The sequence below is a fragment of the Anolis sagrei genome, chromosome 2 (assembly GCF_037176765.1).
Source record: "Anolis sagrei isolate rAnoSag1 chromosome 2, rAnoSag1.mat, whole genome shotgun sequence".
Classification (NCBI taxonomy): Eukaryota; Metazoa; Chordata; class Lepidosauria; order Squamata; family Dactyloidae; genus Anolis; species Anolis sagrei.
In genome coordinates this window covers 135,988,454-136,002,440 of record NC_090022.1, presented here as the reverse complement: position 1 = coordinate 136,002,440, position 13,987 = coordinate 135,988,454, and the positions used below count along the sequence as shown (strand labels likewise).

General features: G+C 39.8%; 1 protein-coding gene across 1 annotated transcript; it reads left to right on the top strand.

Moving 5' to 3' along the window:
- The first annotated feature begins 740 nt into the window (after window positions 1-740).
- On the top strand, window positions 741-13,357 carry AQP2 (aquaporin 2). The gene is made up of 4 exons (XM_060760947.2): window positions 741-1,137; window positions 7,656-7,820; window positions 10,548-10,628; window positions 13,060-13,357. Exons 1-4 carry the CDS (start codon window positions 775-777, stop codon window positions 13,273-13,275), a joined length of 825 nt encoding a protein of 274 aa, XP_060616930.1. The 5' UTR covers window positions 741-774; the 3' UTR covers window positions 13,276-13,357.
- The last annotated feature ends 630 nt before the right edge of the window (window positions 13,358-13,987 follow it).

Sequence of the window (13,987 nt, the reverse complement as noted above, 5' to 3'; positions counted from 1 at the left end):
ATGTTGACTGAGTCCCACATGATAATCTGTAAAATAAATAAAGTGTTTAAGGGCCCTTGACAAAGATTTTTATAATGCCCCCTAACCAATCTAGCAGCCACCAGTGTCATGGGACACTCCATTGTGGGAAAGCTAAAATGACAGCTCTCAAGTGATGAAATCAATGAAACACTGTGTTCCCATCAGAAACAGATTGATGGAAGGAGGTCAGTAGGTCAGCAAATGCCCAATTGGTGGTGTAATGCCAAACAGGGCATGCTGAGGCATGTGCACCCATACACCTGCTCCAGAAGGCTCAAAACTAAGCATAAAATGAGTAAATGGAAACACTTGCTAAATGCACAAACATAAAATAGACAAGGACAAATCTGAAAAAATGGCTAAGTTCATCAGATCATGATGGTGGAGTGGTGTTGGAGGTCTGCATCTCAGTATACGGACTGGTGTTTGACTCACTTAGGACTACTACATGCACACAGTAGTTCAGTATTGGAAAGTCAAATGCTAATTTTTCAAGTTATGAGAGAAGAAGGCAGGGTCTGAAAACTCTTCAGCTAGAACAGGAAAGAAAAGGCATTATGTATCCAAACCCCACCTCCTCTTGGAGATCTCTAGCTATTCTGCATGCATATATATTATGCATAAGCATATGTAGTACATACAAGGAAGGAGAAATTGAAAAACTCCAGTATCCTTCCAGGATCTACTATTATTTATTACCACAGAGAAGTGAGCTGAGAGATCAGCTTCCACTCTCCTACACAGCCCTCACCAATGATGTGGGAACTTCGCTCCGTGGCTTTCACTCGTGCAGTCTTTGCAGAATTCATAGCCACGCTGATTTTTATCTTTTTTGGCCTTGGCTCGGCTTTGAACTGGCCTTCATCCCCACCAAATGTCCTCCAGATTTCACTGGCCTTTGGCTTGGCTATTGCAACCTTGGTCCAGACCTTGGGCCACATCAGTGGAGCCCATATTAACCCTGCTGTGACTGTGGCATGTCTGGTGGGCTCTCAGGTCTCCTTCTTGAGAGCAGTCTTCTATGTGGTGGCACAGATTCTGGGAGCAGTGACAGGAGCTGCCCTCTTGCATCAACTCACACCGCCCCATATCCGAGGGAACTTGGCCATCAACAGGGTAAGGAAACTAACTATCCACAGAAGTGGGAGGGATGAAGGACTATGGTGGTGGGATGTTCAAAATACCCTCTAGTAAATTAAAGACGATTCTTCACACAGCTTAATTTTAAAAGAAAGCAAGGATACTAATTTTCCCCTTGGTTTCCATGGAAGTTTAATCCTGATAGTCATAAAAATGATGGAGAAATAAGCCTCTAGAGTTTCCCCTAAGAGGACCCCCAATTTAAGCACCATGGGTGTGTCACACTCTCTCAGCCTCAGAGAATTGGGAAATAATTTACTATCAGGATTAAACTTACTACACCTGTAGGGCACATTTATAGCTGTAAGCTTGCCATATTTCAGAATGTTTCACTTATCCATTTTTTTTTGGAAATTTTTAAAAGTTTTTACAAATATTTTTTTAAAAAAACAAAACCAAAAAGAGGTATTTTTAAAAATTTCCCATTTTTATATATACATACTTTGTCCTTTTTTTTTGCTTTACTTCTATCTCCTTGCTTTCCCATTTTTCTTCAAAATACTATGTTCCCCCACTTTACTTGGAAACTATATGTCATTCTTTATAGCAAATAAAAAATTATTTCAACAAAAATTACTCACAGTGACAGAAAATGAGTAGGGCATCAATCCTGCAAAGTTTTAAAAACATGTGGCCATCCATTGATTTTTAGGATTTTTTTAAAAAAAATCGCTCTCTCAGACTGAGAGGAGGGGACACCTTGCACGAAAAAAAACCCAGGGAATTCTTGGACTTGAAGTCCAGGACAATGGAGAGTAAAACAAGCCTGAGAGTAGCTGAGTCAGACCATGTGATGCAACACATATGTCTGCACTCAGACCCATTGCTCCAACTGAGAGATAATGCTGCTTCAGCTATTGAAGAAAATCCTTAAAAGTCAGTGGATGACCAGATCTTTCTGAAACTTTCCTGGAATGATGTCCTACTCATATTCCGTCACTATGGGTAAATTTAAAAAAAATCTTCTGGGTTTTTTTAAAAATGGTATTTGTAAAAAATTTTTTTTCAAAACATCAGTGAACGAGCGAAACATCCTGAAACATTTCATGCCCTACAAATGTGCAATGTTTAATCCTCATAGCCATAAAAATGATCGAGAAATTAGCCTCTAAAATTTTCCCATTGGTGCCAATGGACCAAATCTTATAAAAATGAAAACGGAACTCAGGGTTCCAGATTACGAATCCGAATGGCCCCCTCCTAATCTCCTGGAATTTTCATGAAAACAGAATTGGGGGAACACATTCAAAACAAAAACAGAACAGATTTCCTCTGTTTTGCATTCCCGAAATACTTTCTATCACATGTTCTCCAAAATTCTCAGTCAGATATCATTCATTTCCCAGTCCTGCTCTCTACCTGGGAAACTTTTGATTGGAAAGGGAAGAAAGTAGGGAAGAAACCTGAAATCCTTTGACTTCAAAGATCAACAGTACCACTAAACCTGGGCAATCTAAGCAGACTTAGTTTTTGGTATCAGAACATTAGTTTTTGCAGTGTGTTACTTTCACATATAGATCTAATTCCTGCCCCAAAATATTTTGCATTTACCATATTAATTGAGGGGGGGGGGTTCAATGTGGTGAAATCACAAGGTGATGAAAATTCTTACCAATTGATCCCCATCTACCTCATTCATAGTGTTTCCCTTGCCGCCCTTTCCTGGGACCTTCTGAAAGATCTTCTCTGTGTATGTAGAGTTCTGCTCTCTTCGTACTACAATATGAGTTATAGTGGCAATTGATGATTTTCATGTCAGCACTATGGGTCTGAACTGTCCAAAGTGCTGAACCACATGCCACAAACAGTTCCATCATTTTGGATCATTCCTTTAAGATTTAAACTAAAACCTGAGCCTGGTTCACCACTCCCTTTATGTGGAAACCACTAACAACCAATGAGTAAATGCATTTAAGTAATTTCTACCTCACAGATGTCATCTTTAACAACTGAGGAGCAAGCAGAGAGCCCTTTCACACCACATAGTTAGAGGTTTTTCCTATTAAATTTCCATGGCTGCATCCTACAGAATTTTTGGGACTTGTGGTTTAACCAGAAGCATCAGAAGGGCTCCCTGGCTGAGGGGTCTCAACTGCAAATCATAGGACACTGGGTGGAGCTTTGTCATTTAAGATGGAATCTTTATGGTATATTTTGTAGTGTGGAAGGGCACATAGAAATGCTGCAAGTGCCATTTTCTCCATTCTTCTATATCTGTATTGGGGAAATTTTAATAACTGCATATTTCTAGATTGCTTTGAATGTGTGGAAGACACTAAAGTCAGGACATGAAAACAAAGGTGGTGGGATCTCTTACTCAATTTCAAGAGATAACTCAGTCTCTTGAAATTTTCTTGAACTTTGTGACATTCTCTCCCACAATTTTGGCAGCAACCTCATTTTGAATAATTGGAACAGGGTTGGTTTAGGATTTAAAATAAACCTGTTTTCCATGCTATTTATCAACTTGCATGCTAAATCCAGGCTGCTAGGCATCTGTGCTGGCAGGAAATATCGTTTTTGTACAATTGCTGCCTTTTCAGTCCTATAATGCTCTTTGAGCCTTTCCAGACAGGCTCTATACCCCAAGATCTGATCCCAGGTTTTCTGCTTTAAACTGGATTATATGTGTCCTCACTGCCAGATAATCTGAGATAAAAAGAAAACCTGAGATCAGATCCTGGAATATAGGGCCTGTCTGGAAGGGCCCTTTGAAAGTTGCTTCTGATAACTACCCTTCTTGGAGTGTCATGAATGCTCATTTTCCACTTTCACCAGATCTGAAAACCTAGCATCAGTCAGTACCAAAGGCAGCCCAAATACCTTGATGACCATGGTTGGAATATTATTGATCTACAGTAGCAGAACTATGGTGGTACAGGTAGTGGCAGCAGAGGAGAGAAAGACTACAGTTGCGATAGCTATGAAGGAAGCAGTCATGTGAGAAATAAAATGCCAGAAAACTATGTATGCACATCCAATCATATGTCTTGATGGGTGTTCTAAAGGGTGGATGGAGGCCACTCACAATTTTGCAACCAATTTACAACTTCTAATTACATTTTGATTTCTTTTAATGTTGTGTAGGATGTCGCTATGAGCCATTGGGTAACAGCACCATTTGCAATATCACTAGCCTTGTAGCAATAACAAAGATTTTTATCTCTTGACGCACTTGCTCAGCTGGACAAAATAAAACATACATAAATACAGAACTTGTGAATACCCAAATTGTCAGATTCTTGATATAGTCACGCTTGGCTTGTAAGCAGATATGGCTTCATGCTTCAGGACTGCATAACAAGCAACCCACCAAGCTGAACACAATTCAGCAGCACAGTATCATAGCCTATAAAGTGCTACTGAACACCCCTGTTTTTGTGTCACCCCAAGCAAGCAGCAAAAAGTAATATCCAGAGCTTTTGATGGGCGGCCATTCACACATGCTTGAATGTACCTTGTGGGTGGGGAAATCAACTGAAAAGTATATTATAATTTATTAGCATGTGTCAGGACTTTAGCTGTAACTCATAAGATAACACTTTGTGGTGATGCAATGGGTTAAACCCTTGTGCCGGCAGGACTGAAGACTGACAGGTTGGAGGTTCAAATCCAGGGAGAGCATGGATGAGCTCCCACTGTCAGCTCCAGCTTCCCATACGGGGATATGAGAGAAGCCTCTCACAAGGATGGTAAAACATCAAAACATCCGTGTGCCCCCTGGGCAATATACTTGCAGATGGCCAATTCTCTCACACCAGAAGTGACTTGCATTTTCTCAAGTCATTACTGACATGAAACAAACTTAAATATTGTTGCTGTTTGTTGGAGAAGCTACTTGATGACTTTGTTGTTTTGTGCCTTCAAGACATTTCTGACTTATGGTAATCCTAAAGTAAACCTGTCATGGGGATTTCTTGGTGAGATTTGTTCAGACTCTGAACTTCAGAGGGAGACTGCATTTGCCTTCTTCTGAGGTTAAGAGAATGTGACTTGCCCAAGAACACCCAAGTTCTGTGAGGAGAAGCTGAGGGAGCTAGGTATGTTTTATCTGGAAAATAGAAGGCCAAGAAATGACTCAATATTCAATCCATGTTAAAACACAAATACAGTCAGCCGCAGATGGTAGCCTGCAAATGAGCAATTAACCTCTTTTTTCCCTGCTTGCTTGACAAAGAATAAAAACAGGTTTTCCAGCAGTTGATCATTCAGGGTACCTAGCTGGTGAGTTGTGTTCAGCTTGGCAGATCCCAGATTATGCAGATACAATTTACAGCCATATCAACTTGCAAGCCAGGCAGGCTATATCAAAAAATCTGATCATTCAAATATTTGAAAGTTCAGCATTCAAGCATATTTTATTGCATCCAGTAGTACAAATGCGTCACAGGTTTAAACTCTCATGAACACTTCAATGCCACTGGTGGTATGCAGTGTAGAATATTTACCCACTGGGCACCAAGCCTTCCAAAGTGAATCAGATTGCAGCAAAGTTGCAAAAGAGGCAAATAATTGAGATATTATCTCTGTGCCCATTCAACTCTCCTTCTTCCTTTATCAAGTATATAGCTATAGAATTACAGTGCCAAAGAGAAGGTAAAGGTTCACACAAATACAAGGTAATATTTTTTACCTTACTATACTGCCTTTTTTTTAACTTAATAGGATTGCTGAATCAAAAATAGACACAATATTCTACAGGCATTTTAAGTGACACTGAAAATTTCAGCCTTTTGTATAAACTTTGCAAAAATGTTCATATATTTGCTCACATTTAAAAATTGCATCCTGTGACATCCCTACTTGGCCAAATATAATGGCTATAGAATGGTGTACCATCTTTCCCTTTACTGTCTGAACACTTTTATTGGCACAACCCATAAATCACCCATGTGACTAGTCCAGGAATATGAAGCAGCAAGGTACAGTGGACAGGGTAGCAAGGAAAAGTAGCAAGCAAGAAAAATTATAGTACAAAACAGGACTGTTAAAGAAAATTGATATTATGCATTCCAAGCTTTATTTCTTAGGGAGTGGTTTATTTTGTGTCCAATTAACTTCTTCCAAAATGTAAAACTGGATAACATGAAACACAATTTAGGTTTAAATCCCATTTGGTCCTGAAGTGTCAGACTGGTCAAAACATTTCTTCTATGCCATTCAGCACTGCAATCATCCTATAAAGTGCACCCCTATAAAGTGTACCTCACAAACTCTGAAGATGCTTGCCACAGATGCAGGTGAAACGTCAGGAGAGAATGCTTCTAGAACATGATCATACAGCCCGAAAAACCTACAACAACCCACTGTGCCCATTTTATGTCCTTTTATATACTGAAAAAAAGAGTTAATATTGCACTTTACACTGCTTTAATTTTTTTCTTTTTAAATGCATTTTTCTTCTTTTTGTGAATTTTTATGTTGCATTTTGCACATTTGAAGTATTCATTATATAAACAGTAGTGCAGACATTACAACTAACCCAATTAGCCTCATGCAGTAGTTAGCATTCTTGTAGATGAATCAGAAAGGTTTAATCTTTTATTGTTTTTTTCCCAAATCCTTGAAATAGTCTAAACATCTGACATTTTAGATGGTTCATTTTTCAAAATGTCAAATTTTAGAAATTTTACAAAATTTCTAGTAAAAGCAACTTCTGGCAATTATCAATATAAAAGTTATCGTGTTTCTTTTTGCTATTTTTATGTTGAACAAGTACTTCCATATTTTTGTTTTTGTTTTGTTTCTTTCTTTGTTTGTTTTGCTTAAAGCTGGAACCATTTTCAGGAAGCTACTGTCTTGTAAATTTACAAAAAAGGATGACTATTGTTTCTTTGCCCTACTGACTGTTTGTGGTCTATATTCTCTTTGATCAGAGATGGGCAAAATTTGGGGACCAATCTCCCACTTCTATGGGCCACAATCACCTACCCACATAGCAGGTCTAAATACCTCTTTTTTCTACAGTCCCTCTCAAAATGGAAACACGATGTGAGGTTACATCAGTTCTGGTAGCCATTTTGAGACGGACTGCAGAGGGAAATGCAGGCAGTGGGAGTTGTATGGGGTTCTGGGTCATTTGTAAGAGTGGGTCTGGGGGTGTTTTGCAAGTTATTTCAGAATTTAGAAAAAAGGTCCAGTGGGCTAAAATCAGTTCAGGGACAAAAAGCATGACAAACTTGCCCTCACATTCCTTAGATAATATAAGAAATATTTCCAAGTAATAGTGAGGGTATTGTAGGGTCATGGTTGTGCTAAGGAGGCTTTGGTTGCTTTGGGGTCCAAGGCTGTCTATCCTTGATATCCCCCAAATCCCTTGGCTTAAGCATCAGTCACTCCTTTACTTCCACAATCTTGGATGCATTGCTTTACTACCTGGTGGACTCTTTAAAATCTAGAAGATTGGCTTGTCAAATTCATTACACTGATTTCACCACCACTACCAAAGGTTAGAGTCTTTGATAAATGATGGATTTCCCTTCATTTTCTTTCAGGTGCACAACAACACAACTTCAGGGCAGGCAGTCACTATGGAGCTCTTCCTCACCTTCCAGTTGGTCCTGTGCATTTTTGCCTCCACCGATGACCGCAGGAATGATAATGTGGGGTCACCAGCTCTGTCCATTGGTTTCTCTGTTGCCTTGGGTCACCTTCTTGGGGTAAGGCTAGACATAAGCATTTAGCCCATTAGCCGTTAGCAGGATTTGCTTATGATGATGCTTAATTCTAATTGCATTCTTTCAGCCCTTGAACCAAACTGTTCATTTTTCAGGAAGATTAAAAAAAATCAAAAGGTCTGGTTAACTATGTATTTATTCAAGAATCTTGGTGCAGTATATATGAACACACATGCACCCATTTTTATCTTCCCAACAGTCTTGTGGGATAGTGAGGCTGAGAGACAATGATTGGCCTAAGATGACCTCAGGAATTCCATGGGCAGACAGAAATGTAAATCTGGCTCAATCCTAGCTCAATGGCTGTACTCAGATGTCTTGCAACATATTTCATTTGGCTTTTAACAGCAGGCATTTGAAAATGACTTGATTAGCAGTGTGATGTTATTGATGAGATTCTTTCAGGGCCTTTCCAGATAGGACGTTATCCCCAGAGCATCTGCTTTTAAAAAACGCAGATGTTTTTGAGGGCCCATCTACACTCTCTCCAGAAAGTGCGCACTTTCTGGGATGGGTGTCCAGATGTTCTAGTGGGGATTCCCAGTAAAACATCGGGAAATTTAACCCCCTCCCCAGAAGCCTCCTAAACAGTAAAAAAAAGGTAAAGAACTCACACAACCTCCATGGGACAGCTGCCGGAGGTCTCCTGGCACATACAAATGATGCACCAGGCAAAAGGGGGGGGGGGTCAGGAGTGATTTTCTTCCTCCCTCCTTCCCTATCTCCTGGTGCATCATTTGTACATTCCAGGAGAACTCTGGCAGCCATCCTATGAGGCCGTGTGAGTTCTTTATCTTTTTTTTACTGTGTTTAGGGGGGTTCTAGGGAGGGGGTTGGTATTCCCACAGTTTTCCGGGCTAATTTATCCCAAAAAACTGTGGGAATACTGTCTGGACTGCAGTATTCTGCAGTCAAGACACTGGAAGTAGTGGGTTTATCCCGAGCCTTCCAAGAAGGCATGGAATAAACCCACTATCAAATTAATTCGCCACAAACCAAGGTTTTCCTGGTTTGTGGCAAATTAGTCCCGGGTTGCCCATAACGTTGTCTGGACAGCTCCCTTTTATTGCAGATGTTTTCACAATAAAAGGGCTGTTTAGATCTACCCTCAGAACACATCCAATGACCTGAGCTGATTCTGCAGGAAAAGCCTATTGAAGTGCACTTGCTTTGGCTTTTGAAGAAGTAGCATGAGACAAATCTACAGAAAAGCACTTTCCACAATGTTTCTTTCCCCTTAAAAGGGTAGCTGAGTCTTAGTGCTTGGGACTTCCTGGTATAACATAGACACCACAATCAGTGGGATGCAGTCACATACCTCTCTGCCTGCTGGCTGTCAGTCAACAGAGGTCTGACTTCTATGGAAGAAAAATAAGAAAATGATGCCAAATCTAGATCACCAGACATCTATGTCTTGGTGTGAGCAAATAAGTAGAGTGTGACAATGGGTGCCAGTATAGATTTCCAAGATAGGCCCCTTATATGCACTTCAATTTCTAGAATTCACCAATGCCTGGGAGATTTTGAGAGTGGCTGTTCAAAAAGAAACGTTTCCAAGCTCTGTTTCAGGGAGACATTTCCAAGCAAAATCTTCAGGTAGTTCATGAAGGTTGTAGTGGTGGGCAGAAATGTGTGAAGTGGGGAGACATTCTCAGCAACGTTTAAAGGCTTCTTCTTAGAAATTAAGTAGAGTTTGGGTAGTAACTAGAACAATGTAGTACCAATCAGCCCCTAACAGTTATTCCCTTGAGCAAAGGGAGTTGTAACTTTAGATGACATATCAAGTAAAGAGTCTCATTTCAGAACGTCATCACCATAGCCTATTTTTCCATGTAGAACCAGTTGGTCGGGTTGAGTATGTGTGTTTTTCTGAAAAGGTCTTAAGTTTGAGAAAGCAAACTTATGTACCCCAATTTTGCTCCCAAAATCATCTTCATTCTTTCAACCCATAGTCAATTGCACCTGTGAATGAAACCTAAATATGCAGGAAGAGCCTTAATTTACTAAAACCATGATACAGTTTGAGAGAGGACAGAGAGCTAATGTTTAAAATGATAAGTAAATTTTTGCCAAAATTCAAATATGAAAAAGGGTTAGAAAGTTGTTGCTTTTGGTTTACAAACTGAGTTGAACATGGAGCTTGTTCAGTGGTTTTGAAGGATGTAACCAGAGAAACTGCAGCCATTTGATTTTGACTGAGCTTCCTGGGAAAAGCAGGATTCCTGCACCACCACTTTTCCCATCCCATACTGAATTAATAAGGACAAACTCCTTTTTAAAAAATCTTGAACTCATTTTCAGCAATGGAAGTAATCTCAGGACAAAGTGGGAAAATGGGAAAATTGAGAGCAAAATCAGGATATTTTAAATGGAAGAAAAATATGAGAGTGTTAATTGGGACTATCACTGCCAATTTGGGACAGCTGAAGGAGATTGAGCGCCTCTTTCTCTCATGCCCATCTTCTGCTACTAAAGGGAAGACATAATGTGTGCATGCATGCCACAAGAGTTCATCTGTGGACAGGCTGATGGGGGTGTCCATCAGAGGTATCTTAAATGCTGTTGCATTCTGGGCAATGAGGATTGTGCAAGGAGGGACTGAATACCTCCTTCTGCAATGGTTCAAAAATATACACAGTATACTGGGGCTATGCCAGAGTATGTAATGACAAAGAATAAGAATAAATGTATCTCCTTTTTTCCTCTTAGATCTACTATACTGGCTGCTCAATGAACCCTGCTAGATCTTTTGGTCCTGCTGTAGTTGTTGGTGACTTTGACAGTCACTGGGTAAGTGTCACTTTAGAGAATTTGCACAGGAATAAGGAACCTGTGGCCTTATATATGTGCTGGACTCTAACTCTAATCAAGTCCAGTGGTCAAATATAATGACAGGGGTCTGAATTGTATGTTCTCCATCCTTGTGAAATCACTTAGATCAAGGGTTCCCAAACTAAGGCCCGTGGGCCAGATGTCATTTGCCGAGGTCATTTGCTGGTCCTCCACCCTAAACTTTAAACTGTGGGTTGCCCTAAGTCTGAAATGACTAAAGACACACAACAACAACAATCCTAATTAACTTGTCTATTTAATCAGCCAAAAGCAGGCCCACACTTCCCACTAAAATAGTGGTAAGTTTACGTTGGTTAAAAGTGTTCTTCATGGATTATATTATTTCCAGTGGATTTGCTAGGTCCTCCATTATGATTCTGTATATTCAAAGCTGTGTTCAGTGATTTCACATAGTAAGTGGGCCTTGTGTACTTTGTTGTCCCTTATACTTCTGTATGTTGTTGCCATATTCACTTATCCAGCTCTTATCCAGCTCCTGAACTGGTTTAAAAGCAAACACAGTCAGTCCCTGGCTTATGAAAAAAGTTCTGTAGGTTTGTTTTTAAGTTGGATTTCTATGGTAGTTGGGACAGGTACATTTTTAAGTGTAACTCCAGCCAATTTTTTTAAAAAGTTTTGAATAGCATAGGGAAAGGTTAATACCCCTGTAATATTAGTTTTGCTCTCTGAGTTCCTGTTCAGAAGATTTCATCTCACTTTCTGACCCTGGGACAATTGAATTTTGAAAAGTTTTGGTTGTCATGGAAACACAAATTGATGATAAAGCTTCAGTGGATACATCTTTTTTCCATGATAACCCTTGCAGGAATGAATTTCCATTCCTAGGAGTAGACTTCCTCCCACTTCCTGTTGTCTCAGCCCCATTTGAAATGAAGCATGATATGTAAGTTGGATGTTTGTAACTCAGGGTCTGCCTGTACACATATACCTCAATTAAGAAAATAGATGTGTTCATAAACATTGCTTCTTTAACAGAAAAAGAGAAAAAAGAAGAACAGGTCACTATATTTCAGTCAATTTTTAAATTCAGAACTAACAATGAGAAATGATACAACTAAATTTGGTAAGTCTTACACAAGAAAATAAAAACAAGTTGAACTTTCTAGACAGACACCACTTGAAAGTTTCTTCGAAACATTCATCCAGTGCTTAACCAGCCGCCAGTTTTCTTATGATTTATATTTTAGTAGGCAAATATAATAGGTCTATGCTTTTTTAATACAATGGACCTTTGGTATCCACTAGGGTTTAGTTGCAGGGTCTCCTTTGAATACCAAAAGCCATGGCTGCCCAGCCAATTGGACACAATGACATAACTGTCAGAGTGGATCTCTTGTATAATGGCAAAATCAAGGTTTGCCATTTCAATGTTTACAAGCCATGTATGGTTGAATCTGTGGATTGAGAATCTGTGGATTTGTGGAGCCAACTGTATGTTGAAGACTTATCTCCCATTTTTTTCTCCATTTTGCTGTCCATGCAGGCTCAGTAAAAGGTTCTAGGTGTAGCTACTGCTTTTTCTTGTCTGTTGTGGGCATGCAAATAGTGCTAGAATAAATACCAGAGACATGACAAAGATCAGCAATTGTGATCTTATCTAATTGAACAGAGCCCAGCATAAATGAACATTTCCAGTCATGCAACCCAGTTCACTATGTTCCTCAAATCAAGAGATCTTTCAGTTCAGCATTCTCAGGGATTAAATGAAAAATCAGAATGTTATTACACAGTAGCATGAGCTGCCAAATGAAAGTGAGGTGTAGCAATTGGTAACAATAGGCTGGCTGAACCAGAAGCCATTATTGTCCGCCCGGCTGGACTGGGTTACAAGAGGAAGAGTTTATTCTTTGTGACTTGGCACTGAATTAGAAATTGCATTTGGATTTCAGTCAGAGCTCTGTGAACTCTTGTGATTCTGGTTTGAGCCAGCTTCAGGGAAGTCTCTACCTTGTTCTCAATATTTTTTTGCTTCTGATTGGTTGGAGATGTTTGGAGATGACTTAACTGGCATTCAAGGTGTGGAGAGAATGAAATGTCTTCTTGGATACCCATGAGTCCTTCAGTTTCTTGCATCTGAAGAAATACATTGCATTGGTCTCCATCATTAGTAAGAGTAACACACCTGTCAGTAACACTGAATTTGGCTTCTGTGCCTTTATATGTAAAGTTAACTCTTCCTTCCCACTCCCCAAATTAGCTACATTCTATTCTCCATTCCTTCCTGGCTGAGGATCCAAAAAGCCTCTCCCTAAACTGCAAATCCTATGATTCTACAGGATGCAGCAACAACAGTTAAAGTACAATCAAAATGCTATGCTTCTATAGAAAATCCCCCTAATCTGTCCCACCCTTTCATTTCCTTCCTCAGGTCTTCTGGCTGGGTCCAATGGCAGGAGCAGTGGTGGCTTCCTTGCTCTACAACTATGCCCTCTTCCCCCATTCAAAGACCCTCTCAGAGAGGCTGGCAGTCTTCAAGGGCTACGAGCCAGAGGAAGACTGGGAGGAGCGTGAAGTCCGCCGGAGGCAATCCATGGAGCTACACTCCCCGCAGACCCTGCCACGGGGGGTAATGGAGAAAGTCTAAACTGGTATCAGTGGCTTGCCACCACATGCCATGTTCCACATCATTTTCTCCTAAGTCAAACATTCATTCATGCATGCTATGAAAGCCTAGTACATCTCAAGCTTGAATACAGCTTGTTTATTTGTTACAGGCAGACCTGTAGCTTCACTTTTTGCTCACATTGTGAAAGGTAGGTCTTTGGGCCTGAAATATTCCACCTTTCTCAAGAGCTTAAAACCTCTGTTTATAGATCACATAACTACAGCTTTTGTATCTCCATGTATGAATCTAGCACTTTTAGTTTTTTGAGTCCACTGTCACGTTATTTAAATTTCCCTGAATTTTTGTAGTTTTGTCCCAAGAGCAAATGTCATTTGCTATAAAAACAAACTCTATATAAAACAAACACTACATGCAAAATTTTGAGATTTTAACACCCAGAATACAAGAAAATGCAAGAAACACAAATGTTTTGCCCCATATCCCCTAAACAAATAAGTCCCACTTCATGCAACGAAAAGTAAATGTCAAGAATTAAACTTCATGGAACAAAAGGGAGGTTTGAATGAACATATTTGGGATTGCATTGCCACACTCTCAGACAGTGGATCTCTTTTTTTTTCAAATGTATGCACTGCAGGTATACTAAGCTACAGCTCACTACCAGCACATATACAGCTAAACAATAACTGGGATAAGCTGATATCTACTAATCAAGCCACACTTCATATTT

Excerpts from the sequence above, each read along its gene's own strand:
- AQP2 (XM_060760947.2), top strand. The coding sequence starts at position 775 with ATGATGTGGGAACTTCGCTCCGTGGCTTTCACTCGTGCAGTCTTTGCA. Across the intron at positions 1,138-7,655 it reads GGAACTTGGCCATCAACAGG|GTGCACAACAACACAACTTC; the intron begins GTAAGGAAACTA and ends ATTTTCTTTCAG. Across the intron at positions 10,629-13,059 it reads GTGACTTTGACAGTCACTGG|GTCTTCTGGCTGGGTCCAAT; the intron begins GTAAGTGTCACT and ends TTCCTTCCTCAG.